Genomic DNA, 21051 nt, shown 5'->3' with positions numbered 1-21051 from the left:
GGAACACAACTAGGTGGCTATAAGTGGCAGAACCCAGCAGTCCATGTTTGGCACCCTGACTTTTGGCAGAGTACCATAATGCCTTCCTCAGTCATCACGACCATCTAGAAGAGAATCAATACTCAAATCCTGACCCTGTCCTCCTCCCAATATCCCAGGGGTTTCCAAACCTGGCTCATTAAATATATAATTGCCCAAACCCCACTCCACTCGGGGAAGAAATTAAGACTACCTAAATTTGGAATCCCAGAAATGTGTCTTCAAGTATCATGATGACAGGGTGACACAGAAAACAAAGGGGCATTTAAACTCCCTAAGCCCAAGCACAACACCTTCTAAAACCCAGGAAGAACACATTAGTTCTGCCTCTTGTTAGACTGAACGTAAAAGAGAAATGTCTTAGTCCGTTTCATGCTGCAATAACATAATACCACAGACTGGGTAATTTATAATAAACAGAAATGTATTGACTTACGGTTCTGGAGTCTGGGAAGTCCAAAGTCAAGGAACTGCATCTGGTAAGGGTATTCTTGCTGTGTCATCCATTGCAGAAGGGCAAAAAAGGACTAGAGAGAGAAAGAGAAAAGGGGGCCAAACTCATCTTTTTATAAGGATCCCACTCCTATAATAATAAACCCACTTCCACGAAAATGGCATTATCCCCTCCAGAGCCCTCATGGCCTAATCACCTCCCATTAGGCTCCACCTCCCAACACTGCTGCATAGGAAATTAAGTTTCCAATGCTTGCTTTTGGCGAGATACATTCAAACCATAGGAAGGGCTGATTGTACTTTCTGGTTAGAAATTCTGCCACATAATGTTTTAGAAACATTTGCAGATTGAGAAACATTCTAAATGATTTATGGGGCAAAGCTGTCATCTCATCAAGCACACGTTCCTGTCTCAGAGTTTTTGTTTTTACTGTTCTCTCTACATGGAATACTTTTCTCTATACAGATCATCATTTTCTTCATGTATTTGCTCAAACCTCATATTGTAAAACACAACTCTATTCCTATATCCTCCCCTGACCCTCTCGCCTGCTTGTTTTACTCTGCAGCCCTCATCTCCATCTGCTGCACTATATATTTACTTATTTTTCATAATATGCATATATAAATTATATAAATTATATATTGTATATGCAATAAATTATATATAATAAATATATAATATAATTAATCTGTATTATATATAAACTAAACATATAACTAATATACTTGTTAACTAAAATATAAGGTATCATAGGGCAGGAAATTTGTATGCTTTACTCATTGCTGAAATCCCAGTCCCTAGAAAAATGTCTGGTACATAGTATATATCAGTAAATATATGTTAAATATTCTCTGTTGAACAAGAAAACACCAGTAGAGAAACTAGCTTTGTTTATGGCAACTTTAGAATTCAGACCCCAAAATGCAGAAGACAAGAATGAATCTTGCTTGTGGAGAAAGAAGGAAAGATAAGCAGCACCCTGGATATTCACTGGGAATCTAAAGGTGAATTCATGTTGAGAAATTTGATCTGAGACAAGTGCTGATATAGAGAAGGAATGAGCATGCTCAGAAACAGGAAATGAAGTCAGCAGAGGCCACAGGTCCCATTGAGAAGTTCTCCCAATGGATGTAGTTTCTTATGATGCTCTGTGTACAAGGAGAAGGAAGAATTGAGGTAAAGTCCTTAAAAAGCAAAGAGAAATAGAGAAAAAACAGGAAGCCGAAGATCTTTCTCTGTTGTCTAGGTTATCAATTACAAACTTCTATTGCTGACTGATTAAGAAAGTAAAGGAAAATTTTTTTTTTTTTTTTTTTTTTAAGATGGAGTCTTACTCTTGTTGCCCAGGCTGGAGTGCAGCGGCTCACTACAACCTCTACTTCCCAGGTTCGAGCGATTCTCCTGCCTCATCCTCCCCAGGAGCTGGGATAACAGGCACGAGCCACTACACCCAGCTAATTTTTGTGTTTTTAGTAGAGACAGGGTTTTGCCATGTTGCCCAGTCTCGAACTCCTGACCTCAGGTGATCCACCTGCCTCGGCCTCCCAAAGTGCTGGGATTACAGGCATGAGTCACCGCACCCTGCCAGGAATTTTTATATAAAATGATTGGGGGTAGTTCACAGAATCATGGGAGAGCTGGAGAATCAGGTTCCAAGCTAAGTATTCAGAAATAACACCCTAAACTTCTCTGCCAAAGAGGTCGGATTTGGAAAATACTAGAACCGTGTCTCCAAAAGCCAATGGGAATATGTATTTTTTAACACAGACCCAGTATGTATTTTTTGACCCAGAAGGTCAAGATTTGGTTAATCTTCGCTAACAAGGATAGTTGTTCAGGTCGCTAATCATGCCTGAGTACAGCACGGGAAGCCTGGTTTAGCGGCTGAGCTACTGGACAGGAAGCGTGGCTGCTAATTGGTAAGAGAAAGCAGGGAAGGTGGAAAACAGACAGGAATGACTAACATGGGGCACAGGGCAGGGAGGAGGACACTACAGTCCTACATGAGGCTTGTATTGTCTTAAATTAGATTCAAAACTCACAAGAAACCCTGCTGCTTAAGAGAGAAGGGAAGGAAAAGACGCAGGAACAGGAGGAGCAAGGTAAGGAGGCTGTGTTTTCCGTGGGATTGGTCCCAAAAGGGTCCCGACCAGAATGGTTCCAGGCATGCCAGCATCTTCCCTTCTATCACTCAGCAGGGGGGCTGATGGGTTCAGCCCATAATTACAAGTTTTAGAAGGAACTAAGAATGGAGAGTAGAACTGAAAATGGCAATTCAGAACAGAATAATATAGCACGAACTCCCAACATAGCTAAGAATGAGGAAATAAACAAAACTGACTGAAAAGCCAATATAGATCGTCTGTTAAAGTCTACTACAGTTTATGCACTTGCTCAGAGAAGAGACTCAGGTTCTTTGCTGTGTCCGCTTAGGTTTTGTTTGTTTGTTTGCTTGTTTGTTTGTTTTTTGTTTTTTGTTTTTAGACGGAGTCTCACTCTGTTGCCCAGGCTGGAGTGCAGTGGCGCGATCTCGGCTCACTGCAAGTTCCGCCTCCCGGGTTAACGCCATTCTCCTGCCTCAGCCTCCCAAGTAGCTGAGACTACAGGCGCCCACCACCACGCCCAGCTAATTTTTTGTAGTTTTAGCAGAGACAGGGTTTCCCCGTGCTAGCCAGGATGGCCTCGATCTCCTGACCTCGTCATCTGCCTGCCTTGGCCTCCCAAGGTCCTGGGATTACAGGTGTGAGCCACCGCGCCCGGCCCACTTAGCTTTTTTATGCGAAACTCTACCAAGTGCAAAAGTTACATTCCAAGTCCTCAACAGGTTAGAAGCAGGAGAAGGCCAACACAAAACTCCTACAAGGAATAACAGACAGCAGTTTGATATCATGGGATGAAACAGATCATCAAAAATTGAAAACCTAATACACATTCAATAACTTCTATGACATCATTAAATCGAATAAATTATTGTGAAAGAATTTCTCCATTTATTCATTCATTTATATATTTAAGAATAATTATTCAGCATCTAGGATGTGTAAGGAAGTAGACTGGTTATTGAGATACAACTGTGAATAAGACAAAGTTCCTGTTCATAAGAAGGGCTTAATCCAAATGAGGTTACAGATTATTTTAATACAATACACTCAGTTACTATAGAACGACAGAGTAAGACAGAGAATGCTATAGTGCCACAGAGAAAGGGAATAAAATCCTCTAGAGGAAGCTCAGGAGAGGCTTTCGGAGAAACTAGGATCCACACCAGAGCCTGAGGGATAATTAGGAATTAGCAGGAAAAGTAGAAGCAGGAAAGAGAACTTTTTTCGCCTTAGAGATGGGTTATCATTCTGTTACCCAAGCTGATACAGTACAGTGGCACATTCATAGCTCACTGCAGCCTTGAAATTCTGGTCTAAATCAATCCTCCCTCTCCAGCCTTCTGAGTAGCTAGGACCCAGGCGTGTACCAGGTTTTTTCTGTTTTTGTTTGAGGCTAGAATTTGGAGACCAACCTGGGTCTCTATGTTACCCAGGCTGGTCTCCAACTCCTGGCCTCAAGGAATCTTCCTGCTTCAGCCTCCCTAGTAGCTGGAATCTTTTAGCTCCATCACTTCCAAGCTGGGTGTGACCTTGAGTGTACCAATTAATCTCTCCAGCCTTCTATTTGACATCTTACAAAATGAGGATAATAATGTGTACTCTGCAGAAACGTGAGCCCTTGAAATACTACATGTCAAGAACCTAGCTCAAAGCCTGGGTATAAAAGATGATCAAAAATTGTCATAGTTGGCTGGGCGTGGTGGCTCACGCATGTTATCCTAGCACTTTGGGAGGCCAAGGTGGGCGGATCACCTGAGGTCAGGAGTATAAGACCAGCCTGGCCAACATGGTGAAACTAAAAAATACAAAAATTAGCCAAGCGTGGTGGCAGGTGCCTGTAATCCCAGCTACTCTGGAGGCTGAGTCAAGGAGAATTGCCTGAACCTGGGAGGCAGAGGTTGCAGTGGACCAAGATCACGCCACTGTGCTCCAACCTGGGCAACAGAGCGAGACTCCATCTCAAAAATAAATAAATAAAATGGTCATAGTTGTGATTATTTTGTTAACTTCACAGTAGCCAGCTAAACTCCTGAAACCAACCCCCAAAATGTTGATTAACAGTTGACAGAGAATGCTGGTGTGCTGCCATGGCACTTGTTATCCCTGTTTTATTCAAATGTTTCTCAATCACTTGAGACATAGCCCAAATGATTATTTAATTTCTAGATAATATAACACTAGACCGGATGACTAAAACACTTCAGTAGTCCCCAACAACACTGGGACGAAAACCAACAGGATGAAATTTGATGTCAGCAAAAGGAAGGACCTGTGTTGGATTTCCTTGACATTGCACTTGACACAGGACAAGCAATGATAGCATCTAAAGGACTCTCTTGTTTGTGAGTTTGGTGTGAGCTAACAGTGTGTGAGTGTCTATAACACATGCGAATTTAGTTTGCCTGACAAGGTTAGAAGTACCCTGAATTTAAAAACATAGAAGAATTATGTGGCCAGCCCCAGTTACAATAAGGAGACAAGGCAGCTCTCTCTTCAGTAGAGTACCATTACATGTCTCAGAGACCCCTATGGCGTGGTAGTGGGAACATGCAGACTTGAATTAGATTGCTATCAATCCAATATTAAACTACTAACATGTCTATTTCTAACAGCCTCAGGGAATAGGTGTTACAAACCATCACAAAAACTCATTTGGTTTCTTTTTATAAACACGTGGGAGCAACCCTAATAATAAAACTGCACAAAAGAACCAAAGGAACAAAACGCAAGAAGGAGGAAAAGGTCAGCGTTACAATGATGTTGATTGCAATGACCTGGTCATATTTGCTTCTGAAGCACCAGGTACTCTAGGTCATTTAAAGGAAACTAATTAATCGCTTCTGATATTTTCTTTCATCTCCAAATCATGTCTTTTTTTTTTTTTTTTTTTTTTTTTTTTTAGGTTTTTGGCTACACATTGCCACTGGGTGGAGCTCAAAGTCCACAAAAGCATCTTGGAACCAGCAAGTAAATAAAAAGCAGCCAGCCATGGACTCATTTTCAGACACATAACATTGAAAATATTTTTTTCTCTTGTGTTGATACGTGAAGAAGCACAAACACTGAATGAAAGGAAGTGGCCATCTTTTAGAAAGAAAGAAAGCATCTCTGCAAGTAAAAAAAAAAAAAAAAAAGAACAGCCAGCTCAGAAAGAGATTGCTGAAGTGGTTTTCAGAGATCAATAATGTGCAATATCCTTTAGCTCAGAGTGAGATTGGAGGCTTACGATCATAACGAATTGAAGTCCTTGCATAGAGAGTTTGTTTTGCTTTATTTTTTTAATCACCTTTTTTTTAATTGCACAGAGGCACTGGCAGCTTAGCAGCTTTATTTTGCATATGTACACTGTGTGAATGTGTGCATATTATGAGTATAGGTTAAATGCATTCCTGTAAGAAGGCCCAGAGGCTGCTTCGGGGCCAGACAGTCCATCTGCTCCTGCAACCATCCCCTTGGGAAAATAAAACATGAAATGCCACTAAGAAAACCGATTATCACACTGTTTTAGATAAGGCAACTTGCACTTTCCCCCTTTGTCAAGCCCCTGAAAGGAAGAGTTGCAAACCAGAAGAGAAAATAATAATGAGCTTTTCATTACCTCCAGAACATGAACTGAAAGGTTCTTTGACAAAGAGAGGAGGGAAATCGGATGTGTCTCAACTGGCTCCAGTTATATTAGCATTTTTCTTTTGTAGCTATATTAGCATTTTTCCAATTTCCAGTTTTCTTTTCTTGTGCTGATAGTACATGTTTAACAAAATTTCATTGAGTTATAACAAAATAGCTAACACTAAAGCAGTATTTATGATATGTGAATGCTGAGTATTTTATATCCTCACCCCTTTTAATACAACAGCCCTTTGAGTGAGAGGGAGGTATTATTATAATCTCCGCTTTGCAGGTATGGAAAAAAAGCCTCAGCAAAGTTAAGTAACTTGTGCAATGATACACAGCTAGGAAATGGCAATACCTACCTCAGATGCCTTTCTGCACCAAAACTCATTCTCTTCCTCTCCCATCAGCACATTCCACTGAAATCTCAGGATGTCCTAGTTAAAAACAAACTCAGTCAGAGAGAAGATATCCCGGTTATGACCTACCTTGCTCCCGCCCCATTACCTCCTAGGTACCACCCAGCAGCATTGCGATCTGGGGAACAAGGGAGGCAATGCTCTAGCTTCCCAAGGGGAGGTTTCACCCAAAATAGGCTTAGCATCCCCTCTCCTCTCAGCAGAGAAGCTCAGCCAAATGTCTGGATTCTACCATGGCTCTCCAATTTCATCCCTTGGCAGTCACTGAAGAGCACCTCAAATCTTACCACCTGTGAGAGCTCAGGCAGGTGACTTAAATTCCCTTGTGTTTTTAAACCTGTGAAATACAAATAATAATACCTTCCTCACAGGTTTCTATGGGAATTAAATGAGTTAAAGTATATAACGCTTTTGATAGTGTCTGGCACTCTCTGCAAGCTAACACATTGACCATTATCATTATCAATGATGCAATATTGTCAGCTTTGCACCCCACCCTTTTTTTTCTTTTACAACATAATGAGTTTATATTTAATATAATATTTCTCATCAGAAGGATATTACTCAGTTGACATAAAGTTTTTTTTAACATTAAATCTTTTCCATGTCAATGTCTATAGTTTTTTTTACATTAAATCTTTCCTGAATTTCAGTATCACACTGAATACATTTTTCTAAATGTTTCTTCCCCAGAGATAAAAGTTTCCCTTTTTGACTATTTGATATCTAAATACAATATTAACTTGGGAGATAACAAAACAAAAATCAAATAAAAATATGGAGAAAAGACTCCTCAATGATTCAAGAAGTGGTGATTATAACTGAATACTGGTGATTTTCTAGGATTCTGGGCAAGAACTTCCTTCTTCCTATTTCATATGCTTTGAGAATTTTAAAACTATGAAATATTACTTATATAAATTTCAACATCTTACTTCCTTGACCTCCTTTCTAACCAGCAAATACAAATCATAGGCTGCGTTTTTCTGTGCATTATTTGTTGTAAAGAAAATTTTTTTTGTTTTTCCCATTTCATGGAAACAATGAAAAATATAAAACTCCCCTATTTGCTGATTCTTCCTGGAAACTTTCACGAAAGTTCAGGTTTAGCCTCAATAGCACAAAGCCTTTCCCGGTGAGGCATGATTCAGTAGGCCCTTCAAAGTCACATCTGTCCATTTCTCTTTCGTGCATATACCCCCAAGCAAGCAAGAATGCCTGTAACGCTGAGAACCACACCTAACAAGACAGCGACTGCATCACAGGCTTCTACTGCTTCACACAGGCAGCACCAAAATAGTGACATGAGGACTAAGTCAGCTGTGTTGAAACTCAGGTCATGATGTTGGAATCTTGAGGGCTGAAGGTTCCAAAGAAATGGTATATATAGAATTCTATCTGACTTGAAATTTTTCCCTCCTGGAGCTCTAGATGCTGAGACTAAGAGGTTCCTTGTGACACTGCCTTCCAGGAGGCAGCCATTACAGGAACCCACTTTGCACCCCCTTTTGTAATCACAACCTCCTTATCTCCCCCCATCTCCACACATGACCAGTCTGCCTTGAAAGTATCCTCACCTCCAAGTCCTTCCCCTCCAATGAACCTTGCTCCTGGGGACAGACTACTGCTACTTAAGCGCCACTAGGATTATGATACTCTCCATGCTTAAAAAAATGAGGCCAGAGTGGTGCCTCATGCCTGTAATACCAGCACTTTGGGAGGCCGAGGTGGGTAGATTACCAGAGGTCAGGAGGTCGAGACCAGCATGGCCAAAATGGCGAAACCCTGTACCTACTAAAAATACAAAAAAAAAAAATTAACTGGGTGTGGTGGTGGGCTCCTGTAATCTCAGCTACTCAGGAGGCTGAGGCTAGGAGAATCACTTAAACCAGGGAGGCAGAGGTTGCAATGAGTGGGGATCACACCACTGTACTCCAGCCTGGGCAACAGAACAAGACTCTGTCTTAAATAAATAAATAAATAAATAAATCATGGCTAGATACTGACAATTATCTAAAAGCTAAAAGTTCTAGATCCTTAGTCCAGTATCCAGTGCTTTCCACAGTCTGCTCCTAACCTATCTTTTTTTTTTTTTTTTTTTTTTTGGAAATTATTTTATTTCTTCCATGATGATTTAGAGGGACTATCTTCAAACCAGCACAAACATTTCATAAATAATACCTGGCCAATTTCTAACCAATTGAGTAATTTGTTGCCACCTCATATCTTTCAGCAAGAAATATATTAAATTTGAATAGTAAAGACATTACACAATGAATTAGGACAGAATTAAAATTTGCTTTAAATATTTATTTGGGGAAGGATACACCACACTTCTCTACTCAATGAAGAGAAACATTTTTACAGTCCAGAGGTCTTTTATTTTTCTTAACCCCTATTACGCCATGAATCCTTAGGGAACAGCTTCCAGCAGCTCAGGCTCCTTCCCATTGGTTCTCACAAAGTGTGCTTCTCTTGGTGGAACAGGCTGGCGCTTCAGTTGAACCCAGGTACCTTTCTCTTTGGCTTCCTTCTTTTTCTGATCATTTTCCTTCACGCATTTCAGGAAGCTATTTCAGTTCTTAGAGTGCTTAATGTGCTCAATATGCACAGTAATTCTCTTGGCAAGAATCTTGCCCTTAACTTGTGTGTTTACAGCAATGCTAACAGCATGCCGAGCAACACTGTAAACTCTTCCAGCTTTGGGAACACTTGTGGGGCATTTCTCCCAACCTATCTTTCCAGGCTTTTCCCCAACTTCTCCCAGGTCTTGCTTTATTCCAGTCTTCCTGCATAACCATTCCATGCCCTTCTGCATACCATTCCACTTGTCTGTATGTCCACCTCCATCTGTCAAAAGTTGACTTATCACTTCAGACATAGGTCATATTTTCCTTTCCCTCAGCCTGAAGTCAGTTTTGAGTAGGAATCTCCACTGCTTTCTTTTTTGACCACTCATTTATTTCTCTGTACTTATTCACTCGTTTTGTTATTCTACCCTTGTTTTTATGTCCTTTTCCTCAGGTAGATTATAAGCAGATTGAAGGCAGGGATTGTTGAAAGGTGTATATTAATTTCTGTAGCTAAAGGTCCTGGACTGGCATAAAAGCTCTGAAGGTATTATTCACCAGAGCAAAGCTGGAGAGAACTCCTCCCCCAGCCTAGCAGGTCTTTGTAACTGTAGTCCTGAGGGTGTGGAAGCTTAAGCAGTTTCTCAGAAGCTGAGTGTGAGGTACTCAGCCCTTCTGGATTTCCTGAGGTAGTAAAGTATCATGGGTGTTGCCAAAAGGAGAAAGTAGAAGCCAGACTGGCACCAAGCACCGCCAGGTCAATTTTTCCTCCAGGCTCTGGTCAACAAAATACCCCAACAACTTCTTTTTTTGTTTGTTTTTGTTTTTTTAGACAGCATCTCACTTTGTCACCCAGGCTTGAGTGCAGTGGTGTGAACATGGGTCATTGTAGCCTCGACCTCCTGGGCTCACGTGATCCTCCCACCTCAGCCCCAAGAGTAGCTGGGACTATAGGTGTTCACCACCAGCCCAGTTAATTTTTGTATTTTTTGTAGAAATAAGGTTTCTCCCTGTTGCCCAGGCTGGTCTCAAACTCCTAGGCTCAAGTAATCCACATACCTCAACCTCCCAAAGTGCTGGGATTACAGGCGTGAGCCACCATGCCCTCCTCACTCCAGCCACTTCTAAGGACATAATGGAGACTGCTATTACCAAGAAACGTTAAGAATGATCAACAAAGGACATACAACACATTTGTAAAATAGTTTTAACATTTCTGAATAAGTAGCTATTCTCTAATTAAGCATCAAAAAACTCTGGCCAAAAAGTCTGTGAAATAAATTGTATACTTGCTCCCATCCATGCCTCTCCCCACAAGTTTGACTTTGATCTTCCAAACACGGATCATTGTGAAGAAAACATAGCAAGGGAGCCCCTGTATTGGGATGTTTTTTGATACTTCTTAATGCCTGCACTGGTCAAGTCTGGGCAGGCTATACTGCAATCTCAGTGGCTCAATAGAACAGAGGTTAATTTTTCACTCACATTACGTGTCCATTGCAGGTGGGGAGCCCTGCTGCATGTAGTCCCTTGGGGACCCAAGCTTCTGCAGGCGCTATTAGCTGAACATCCTCAGTGCCTATGGGAGGCAAAGAGAACTCATACCAGCCCTGAAGTGACAAGTCACTTTCGCTCACAGCTCATTGGCCAAAAGTGGTCACATGGTTCTACCTATCTGTAAGAAGGGAAATGTACATGAACCTCTTGGTGAGAGCATTCCTGAATTTATCCAAAACAGCATTTCTCCTCTAATGGATACTGGCATCTATTGCTTCTATAAAAGGTGTAGGAAACTCAATAATGTGCTTACATTTAAGTCAACACATGGAGAGAACAGATAGTCTGAGCAAATGACTTCCATATGTTTAATTCCTGGATCAGGAAATTAAATTCTTTCGGAGCCACACTAACATCTATCTCTCTGACTTAAAACTGTCATCCAGGCTTTCTTCGATACTTCTAAGTAATGGAACGATGATGGCATAGGACTAAGTAGAACACCTTCTCTCTATTTTGAGTAAAGAATACACAGACAATAAACATTTGAATTTGGCCAAGAGAAAGATTAAAGACAACATTTTCACTGTGCTGTAGCTTCATGGAGTTGTTTTTTGTGCTGGTGATTTTTATTGCCTTTGTCCTATGGAAAAGATTGGACACTGAGAAGAACCCCACAACCAACTTCCCTCACATAAAAATGTGAAGTGACATAACAAATGAATCTATCAGGAAATTCCTCTAATTTAAGTGAAGGCAAAACTCCAGGGACTAAAGACAATAATCATCATTGCTTCTTTTTGCTGATGCTCAGTTCAAGATGTTTATTCAAGAGTTAAAGGGAAAAGAAATGCAAAATACAGGATTTTCAGGCAGTGCTTCAAAATTAAGACCTTAGGGAAAGCAATTTCAAAAGCAAAAATAGATGTCACCAGTCCCCATTCTTATTTGAGATCTTATGCCGAATTAAACAGGGTTTTGATAATCATCTGGCACAGCAGTTCTCAATCAGTGACGCATATTAGAAACAACTGTGGAGTTTTAAAGTATACATAAACTTGGGCTCAAGCACTGGGATTCAATTCACTGGATCTAACGTTCAGTACATCTGTCATGTTTAAAGTCTTGGATAAATATATGATTTTTTTTATTAGGAAGCACATATCTAAAGGTAAGACCTCTCTATTCCCTAAAGGAACAGGAAATCCTGCCTTCTATTCTCCAGTTGAATTTGGAATCATTAATGTAGCGTCCATTTATCCATCTGGGAAAAATGAGTCAGGCCACCAATTTCCCACCACCACAGAAAGAGTCACTATCAGAGCTGAAATGGCATCAAGGATTTTCTTTCTTTTCTTTTCTGTCTTTTTTTATTTATCTATTTATTTATTTATTTATGAAACGGGGTCTCACTCACTCTGTAGCCCAGACTGGAGTGCAGTAGTGTAATCACAGCTCACCCCAACCTCCGCCTCCCTCCTCAGCCTCCTGGGTAGCTGGGACTATAGGCACAAGCCACCATTCTTGTATAACTTTTGTACCTTTGTTTGTAGAGATGGGATTTCACCATGTTGCTCAGACTGGTCTCGAACTTCTGGGCTCAAGTGATCCAGCTGCCTTGGCCTCCCAAAGTGGGATTTTCTTAACCAGTAATTGGTCCCCATTATTTGCAGCCAAGTATTATAATTATAATCATTAAATCCTGCTTATCAAAGTTACTTTTAGAACTATTTATGGTCATTCTCTGGCTATGAACAGACTGTCAGTGTGTTCCTGGACCAAACTGAGGGTCGGGCTGCTATTTTTCGCAGCCCAATAACGAGATGCAGATGAACTGGGGAAGAAGAGAGTTTTTATTTCTGTAACCCATTACAGGGAGAAGACCTGGAAATTATCGTCAGACCAACTCAAAATTACAAAGTTTTCCAGAACTGATATACCTTCTAAGCTGTATGTCTACATGCAAGTATGCATTCATCTAAAGACATATGTGATTAACTTCTTTTAATCTGTAACTAAGGTCTGAGTCCTGAAGAGCTTTCCCTGGAGCCTCAGTAAATTTACTTAATCTAAATGGGTCCAGGTGCTGTGGTGATTACCCTTATCTTGCCTCCTGCTAAATCACAGAGGTTTGGGGAGTTCTTTCAGACCCCCAATAAACTTGTTTGTGGAGGCCTGGGGAGTTTCTTCAGACCCACAATAAAACTTGTTTATCCCTAAATGGGTCCTAGTAAGAATTCCTTCATTATTTTGTCATGCTTTAAGGCCCAAGAATGACCTAGGCAAAACTCTTGATGAGCTTTTGTTACATCCCAGCCTTTGTATGAGGGCACTGGCTTTTAATATTTAACTTAACCACTCAGTCAGTGCTGAGACAGCTGTTACTGAGGCCTCGCCTGACACAAGTGTGAGGCGGTAGAACAGTGGCATTTCCTTTCTCTTTGTAGTTGGGATAAAAGCTATGTGAAAATCCTATGTAAGTACCTCTGCCTGCCCTCACACATTCAAGCCACACCAGCTGGCTTTTTCTCACTCAGCATGTCAAGTGACCTCTAGATGGGTTGGGCCTAAACAGACAGGAACATGGCCCCTGGCATGGAACAGACACTGGGGTGGGGAACCAGCTGGGGCCTGGGAGCAGGCCAATCTGGCTAGAAGAACATGTCCTCTACTCAGGGAAGGCTCGTCGGCATTAGGAAAGCCCACCATGGAGTAACAATGAATGGGGTAACATGGTCACCAAGAATTCAGAGGCAGTTGAAATCTGGAAATCCACTAACAGCTAGACTTTCTTCACCTGGAAAGGCATTGAATTAGGCCCTATGCTTGCTTCTGAGTCTTCTTGAGACTAAGTAAAAGGGCAAAAAGCTGATTTGCACAAGATTCATTTTCTGCTCTAATAAGCATAGAAAAATTACGTTAGATAAATGTTTAATGAGACTGAAAGTCAAGGAAGAATACGTCACAGGAGACTTTGATTAAGGAACATATAAGTAGCTTAATTGGCTTTCTTTACTGATTTTTTAAAAATAAAAACAGGAGCCGGGTGCTCCTGTTACAGGTGTGTGGCACACACCTGTAATTCCACCTGCTTGGGAGGCTAAGGTGGGAGAATCGCTTGAACCCAGGAGGTGGAGGTTGCAGTGAGCCGAGATCGGGTCACCACACTGTAACCTGGGTGACAGAAAGAGACCCTGTCTTGAAAAATAAGTAAATAAAAATAAATTTAAAATATAGATTTTATGTAAATTTCATCAGTTTGCCACTAATATTATTTTTCTCTTCTGGGATCCAATCCAAGAATTTCACTTTGCATTACTTGTCATGTCTCCTTAGTCCCCTCTCATCTGTGATAGCAACTCATCTTTCCCTGTCTTTAATGAAACTTGACATTTTTTAAGAGTACTGGCCAGTTATTTTGTAGATTTTTCTTCAATTTTTTTGTCTGATACTTTTTCATAATTAGAGGGAGTGCATGCATTTTCAGCCCTTCTCAGAGCATGGTTCTGGGGGGGTCTTATGATGTTGGTACCCAACCTTATTGCTGGCGATGTTAACCTTAGTCGCTGTGTCAACCAGCTTTCTCCACTATAAAGTTGTAATTTTTCTCTTTGTAATGAATATGTATCTTAGAGTAGATGCCTTTTTTTTTTTTTTTTTTTTTTTTTTTTGAGACAGGGTCTCACTTTGTCACCCAGGCTGGAGTACAGTGGCACAATCTCAGCTCACTGAAACCTCAACCTCTAGGGGTCAAGTAATCCTCCTGCGTCAGCCCCCACAAGTAGCTGGACTACAGGGGCCTGCCACCACGCCCAGCTAATGTTTCTGTACTTTTTATAGAGACAGGGTTTCGCCATGTGACCCAGGCTGATCTCAAACTCCTGAGCTCAAGTGATCTGCCCACTTTGGCCTTTCAAAGTGCTATGATTACAGGCGTAAGCCAGTGTACCCAGCCTTAAAAATAAATGTGATTATATATACTTAAGGCATACAACATAATGTTATGGGATACATATAGATAGTAAAATGGTTACTATGTAAATGCATATAAATATTTTTATGTTCACTAATATGAAACAATAAATACAGCAAACCAAATGAAGATAATGTTAATGGCATTTCAAACATATTAAATTAGTAATAACAGGTTACTATATAATTAATTCCATTTTCCATCCTTTGCTTGCTAAACGTTTTTCAGGATCTCCCTTTCCTGAATATTCATTAGATGCTTTAGTGTATGCCTTGCTTTATTGCAGATGGCAACCAAACACAAAGAGGTTTTCTGGGTTTTTTTAAATTTTGCTTTGTTGGAGTTTTTTTTTTTTTTTTTTTTTTTTTTGTATATCTATATCTAGTCCCCTAGCCAACTGTTTTTAAACCTTTTATGTCCTAGCACAGAGAAAAAAACATAGGATGAACTAGAAGGTGTTTGTGGATATCCATATGGGGCTTGGTTAAAAAAAAAAATACAGTTATGAGAAAAAAACAGGGTATCAAATTTGAATGAAACCCAAATAAAATATTTTCAGATATTTCAATTTGAAATTTGAGCTTACGTCTTTAACCTAAATGGTTTTCCTTTCCTTGCATTGACAAATGTATTATTGAAATTCCTATAATAATCAGAAGGAATTTTGGAATTTAGCTTTAGCTTATCAAATATTTCTTGCCAGGTGCACAAGTATTACAGCTGCCACCCCATAGGTAGTTGGATGTCACTAAAAGGGCACATCAGGAGCAAATGAACAGAAGGATCCCATAAACATGAAGACAAATGTGCCCAGTCAGCTGGACCCATCCTGCCCAACATCACTCCCAGCCTCACCCACTGACTCTTCCAGAAGCTCCATGGACCACTTGTCCACAAGGGGCAGCAGTGAGCTCTGCAGCAGACTGAAGAAATCCGTAGCTGGCAGTGAGGGAGAGCTTCCCTTTGGCCAAGCTCAGCTTCACAGTGCTGTGGCCAGCACTTGTATCTTCAGCTTCAGGAATCACAGAGCCTACCCCAGAGCCCTCAGAGCGCACCCTGCCCATGTAAACAGTGAATGCATCTCTGATGTTATCACTGTCTTCCATATCAGAGTGTTTCGCACAGAAACGCAGTCACTAGAATAACTGTGGTGGTAACCATAATTTAATTTAGATAGTAAATTATCTCCCTAAAACCCAAGGTTAAGACTTTAGTTCCTCTAACCATGATTTCAACCCAAGCACCTGCCAGCAACCCTTTATACACACAGCCTGTCCCACTTCCTCCATCTTCACAAAGATGCGGTACATTTCTAGGTTAAGCCCGGGTTTTCTTTCTTCCTCTTCCTTTATCCCTCTGAAGCCATCTTGGGCAAACCACTGCTTCTGCCCTGCCTCCCAGTTCATCTCCATTTCCTAGGCCTAGCCCTAATGCTGGCCTTGTCCCGTTATCCTCAACATGAGTTGCAATTGGGAAAAAGGTATACAGAAGTAAATTTGCACGTACTGAAATTCTACTTGCTGTCAACTTAACTAAGAATCAATTACGGTTCACAGACAATTTACAGCTAAATAAGTGACTGTAATTCAAACACACTTTCTGATCAATAGCATTTGGAGAAAATTGGTACAGTTTTAGTGCTTTTACTTTACTATTCTACTTTCTGCTAACATCCCATTAAAGGAAATGGTTTTTAAACAATAGAATGCCTTTGTTGAACACTCTCTTACAAATTATCAATAATGTGCCAAGATTCTGGCTGCTTCTTCAGAGACTCCTCTCCTGACCCTCCTTCCCTCCTTCTTTTTCCTAAAGCCTCAGCTTTCAAGTCCTAGAGATGAACGAGCCCTGGAAGTCACGTTCAATAGAAAAGTATATGCTTTTCAGAGCGTATGCTTTTCTGGAGTTCGGAAGGGAAATTCATTTTTAAAATCCAATAGTTATTTTCTTTTTCTGTCTCTCATCTTGAAGTTTAATGCAATATTTAACTTCTCTCTTTGTTCTGAGGCAACTCAGATTCAGCTTCAGTTCCTTGTGAAAACAGCATTTAAAATTTGCAATTCCTCATGCTACCCAGTTTTGAGTAGAAGAATATGGATATCCTAGTCGACTTTCAGAACACAGAAATCTCTTCATGTTTCTCCTCCTGAGGGATAGGATAGCTTTGAGATATGAATTAAGTTTCAAGGGAAATATCTGAAGAAGGCATTGAGTAAAGGAAGAAGAGCTGTAAGGGTGAAGCTGAAGCCCAAGCTTCCAGACAAAACATTAGTAGACAGTTCACAAACCAAATATCAGATCTTTTAATAGAATGGCTTTTCAACCTTGACAAATCTCCAAAAGAGTTTTCCGTTAGTGTTCGGGGGGAAATAGGTTCTTTGCAGATAAAACAAAAATGTCATAGATTTGGAAAGAAGTTGGAATTAGAAAGGAGCAGCACAGAAATGGAGATGCCCACTTTTCCTGTACATATTCTTTGTTCCTATACAACCAAAGCTTTGTACTTCTGTTTATCCAATTGTCAAATGAAGATGGCGCCACATGTTCCAACTTTCAGTCTGGAATGGGCTAAGTGAAAATCATTGACACATTACACATGGGAAATTCTAAGAAAGTAGAAGAGCTGCATTAATGTCAGGCAGTTTGACGTTGTTTAACTTTTTGTCGAGTCAGTCAGTCTCTCTGGTCTTGTTGATGCTTGTGGTCCTAGCCAATTTCCTCACGTCAGCTTCATGGTCATTTGCATGTGTATTCTTTGGTTTTACCTTCCTGTCCTTTGCCAGATTCTGGACATCCCTTCTACTTTTTCCATACAAGATAAAAGCAAACAAAACTGTATTTGGACCAATATTTTATCCAGGATTCCCCACCCCAAGCAGTATAAGGATAATAAAGACATCAACATTTGGAATCTTAGATGTCAAGATTCTCACCAATTTAGGCCATTATTTTTCAAAATGCAGCAATGATCAAATTACTATGATGAGATTATAGATAGAGCTGCCATGTAAGGGTGCACAGTTTGTGTAATGAACAAAGGTGCCCAGCCAGGAAGTGAGGGCTAACAACTATCCAGACCCCACTCCACCTCTGCCTGAGGGAAAAGATGTTTTGCTACACAGCCTTTTGATTGTGTAGCCATTTACTCAAGGTGTTATGCCTGCCCAGAGAGGGCATACTTTTCCAATTTGTACAATAGTTGCATATAGCCTAGAGATCTTGATTATTTAGATTCGTACAGAAGGGAAGAGGGGTGGGCATGAGTGGGTGGAAATGAGTAGGGTAATGGCCTATTCTTTCTGCTTGACTCCAGCTCTGCCACCACTGAGGTTACTGACTCTCCAGCAGCCTTTCCGGCCTCTCTCTCTTCCCATCACACATTTTTCCTCCCCACACTTTCTGTGCAGCTTCATTCTTCTTTCTCCTCCCTTTCCAGTATCTCTCTTTCCCTCTCATCATATTATGCCCTTTCCTCTCAGTCCCAGGAGACGGACCAAAGGCCAAGTGCCATCACTGTTATATTGATCTCCTCCTTGAGTCCTAGTCACCAATAATATCCCTATAATCACTTTGGAGTTTCTTCTCGTCGTCAAATCTTGACATAATTACAAAGCAGTAGAAGTCTTGCATCTTTGCTTTATCCTTTTCAATATCCTGCCAGGCACCTCCCTTTCCCAGCCAACAAGGGTCCAGAACTCCCAGTGCAGACAGAACCAATGGTCTGTTAAACTTGTGTAATAGTTCATTAAACTATTAATGGCCAACCACATTGCATCTCCTGGGAGTGTTGTCATTTAAAAATCAGGTGCTTGGGATACCATGTTTTAGCCATAAGGAAGGAATCTCACAGGGGAGAATTCGGAGCAGCTTTCTAGCTGAGGTGAACAATGGACAATTTTGTTGATAGAAGCACCCCCTCAAACATGTGCTTACTCTGCCTTAGGATTTCTTTCAAGTATTTTCACAGATGGTCCTGAGACAAAATCGCCAGCCTCCACACCTGCATCTCTTCCTCCTTGCTGCTTGTATAGCTGAGATTATAATCTTTTCTCTAGAGAGCTCACATCGGAGTTTTCAAATTGACTGTCCCGAAAGCCATGACGACTATTTTCTCAGCCAGACTCATCCAGAAGCTTGGAAGTCCAGCAACTACCCTTCCTTTAATGTTAACAGAACTCCTCTATTTAAGTACTCCTAATGCAAGAGTGAAACTGGAGGTTTGGGAGGGCTCAGAAGAGCAGGATCTGAAAGGTCCCACCCTCAGCATGAAATTTCTTTTTAAGTCACTGTTTTTCTTCTTATTTTTGGCAATTTTGCATTCTACTCTATCATATATCCATTTTTGTTTTGAAGTAAAAATAACATTTCCCCAAGTCTTCAAGCAAAATTGATCCTGCAGAAAGGTGCTTGTTTATTCTGCGGCTTCAGGAACCCTCAGGCCCTCCAGCTTGAGAAACTAGAAGCCTAGTTAAAATCCATATTTCTCTGCATGTTATACAAGGACCTTCTTGACAGGTACATATTTCTCTCTACAGTTCCAGTCCTCCAACCAGCTTCCTGCAGGGCAATCACACTGAACTCCTTGAAATTCTGTGACCATCTTAGTGTTTCTTATCTCAGAATAATTGCTTATGTTGTTTCCTCAAACTAGAATGTACTCTCCCCCATCTCTCTGCTTATCTTCTAGACCCAACTCAAGGATTGTGTTGCCCTGTGAAGCTCTCTGTGACAAGCCCCAACAGGTTGAATAAGCCATCCCTCCCTTTATGCCACCAAAGTTCACTCTTCTCCCATAGTGTACATCACTCTTGATTATAATTTGCTGCTTATGCTACCATTCTGCACTAGACTGTGAATTGCTTCAGGGCAGGATCTGTGTCTTATTCATCTTGGCCATCACTGGATCAGCACCCAGCCTGGCACATGGTAAGACAAGAGGTAAGTATGGCTATGACATTTCATCCTAGCGCTCACCAGGGTTGACCTGGCTGAGCTAAATAGACATGGGGATGTCCCTTTCCTCTCTCTTTACTCCTCGAGTGTCTCTTCCATTCTTTCTGTCAAATAGGATGGTCCCAGATGAACAAGGACATTCTAGCCGAGAAGTTTCAGAAGCTTTCCATCATTGATGAGCCCTCCAAACAAGCTCTCCAGACCTGACGCTTAGTAGGTTCTCAGTCAATATCTTCTAAATATTTGAATGAACCAGTGATCACCACCATTGTTTCTCTGATTAAGCAGTTTTATATTTTTTCAATCTTATCTTCCAGAGATTCCTGATGTCTAAATCCCAGTGATCTAACACAACATCAACATTTACTATACATTCAATGAAAGTATAATAAATAAATGAAGAAATGCACTAATATCTTCATGTGTCCTTTCACATTTCTTGAAAAGTACATGCACAAACAGGGCACAGAGGCTCATGCCTATCATCCCAACACTTTGGGAGGCTGAGGTGAGGGATCACTTGAAGCCAGGAGTTAGAGACCAGCCTGGCCAACAGGACAAAACGCCTGTCTGTACTGGAAAAAAAAAAAACAGGCACTGTGGCTCACACCTGTAATCCCAGCACTTTGCGAGCCCGAGGCAGGCAGATCACTTGAGGTCAGGAGTTTGAGACCAGCCTGGCCAACATGGTGAAACCCAATCTCTACTGAAAATACAAAAATTAGCCGGGCATAGTGGCATGTGCCTGTAGTCCCAGGTACTCGAGAGGCTGAGACAGGAGAATCACTTGAACCTGGGAGGCAGAGGTTGCAGTAAGCCAAGATCACACCACTGCCAGCCTGTGCAACAGAGCCTCTGTTTAAAAAAAAAAAAAAAAGGACATGTACTTCCTATTTTAACTTATTTACCCTAACACCTGATATGTTTACCAGCCTACTAAGGAACAAGGAACTGGCTTGCCACTCAGAAATAAAATTTTGACAAATGGGTGATGATCAAAATGTCTTTCTCAAAACCTTACCAGTTACCAGTGTGATCATCTTTTTTAAATTATAGGCTCCATTAGGAGTAGAACTTTTTTGAGTAACTGTGATCTCCACCATGGCTAATATAATTTAATATTTATAATACCATTGTCCTCAAGGTAAGGACCACCTCTCAGTATAAATGCTCAACGGATGTGGCACTGAAGCATGGCACTACTCTTAAGCATTTTTGTTTGCTTGTTTGTTTGAGACTGAGTCTCACTCTCTATCGCCCGGGCTGGAGTGCAGTGGCACAATGTCAGCTCACTGCAATCTCCGCCTCCCAGGTTCAAGCGATTCTCCTGCCTCAGCCTCCTGAGTAGCTGGGATTACAGGCGCCCACCACCATGCCTGGCAATTTTTGTATTTTTAGTAGAGACGGGGTTTCACCATGTTGGCCAGGC

General features: G+C 41.0%; 1 protein-coding gene across 1 annotated transcript; it reads right to left on the bottom strand.

Moving 5' to 3' along the window:
- Positions 1-7794: 7794 nt before the first annotated feature.
- On the bottom strand, positions 7795-7970 carry LOC119625374 (small integral membrane protein 30). Its single transcript, XM_038002241.2, is given in 2 exon segments — positions 7795-7946; positions 7949-7970. Coding segments are annotated over 2 exon segments (174 nt in total).
- Between the last annotated feature and the right edge of the window lie 13081 nt (positions 7971-21051).

The sequence above is a fragment of the Chlorocebus sabaeus genome, chromosome 13, assembly GCF_047675955.1.
Source record: "Chlorocebus sabaeus isolate Y175 chromosome 13, mChlSab1.0.hap1, whole genome shotgun sequence".
Taxonomy (NCBI): Eukaryota; Metazoa; Chordata; class Mammalia; order Primates; family Cercopithecidae; genus Chlorocebus; species Chlorocebus sabaeus.
Note: the sequence above shows the minus strand (reverse complement) of the source record. Positions and strands in the feature narration are given on the sequence as shown.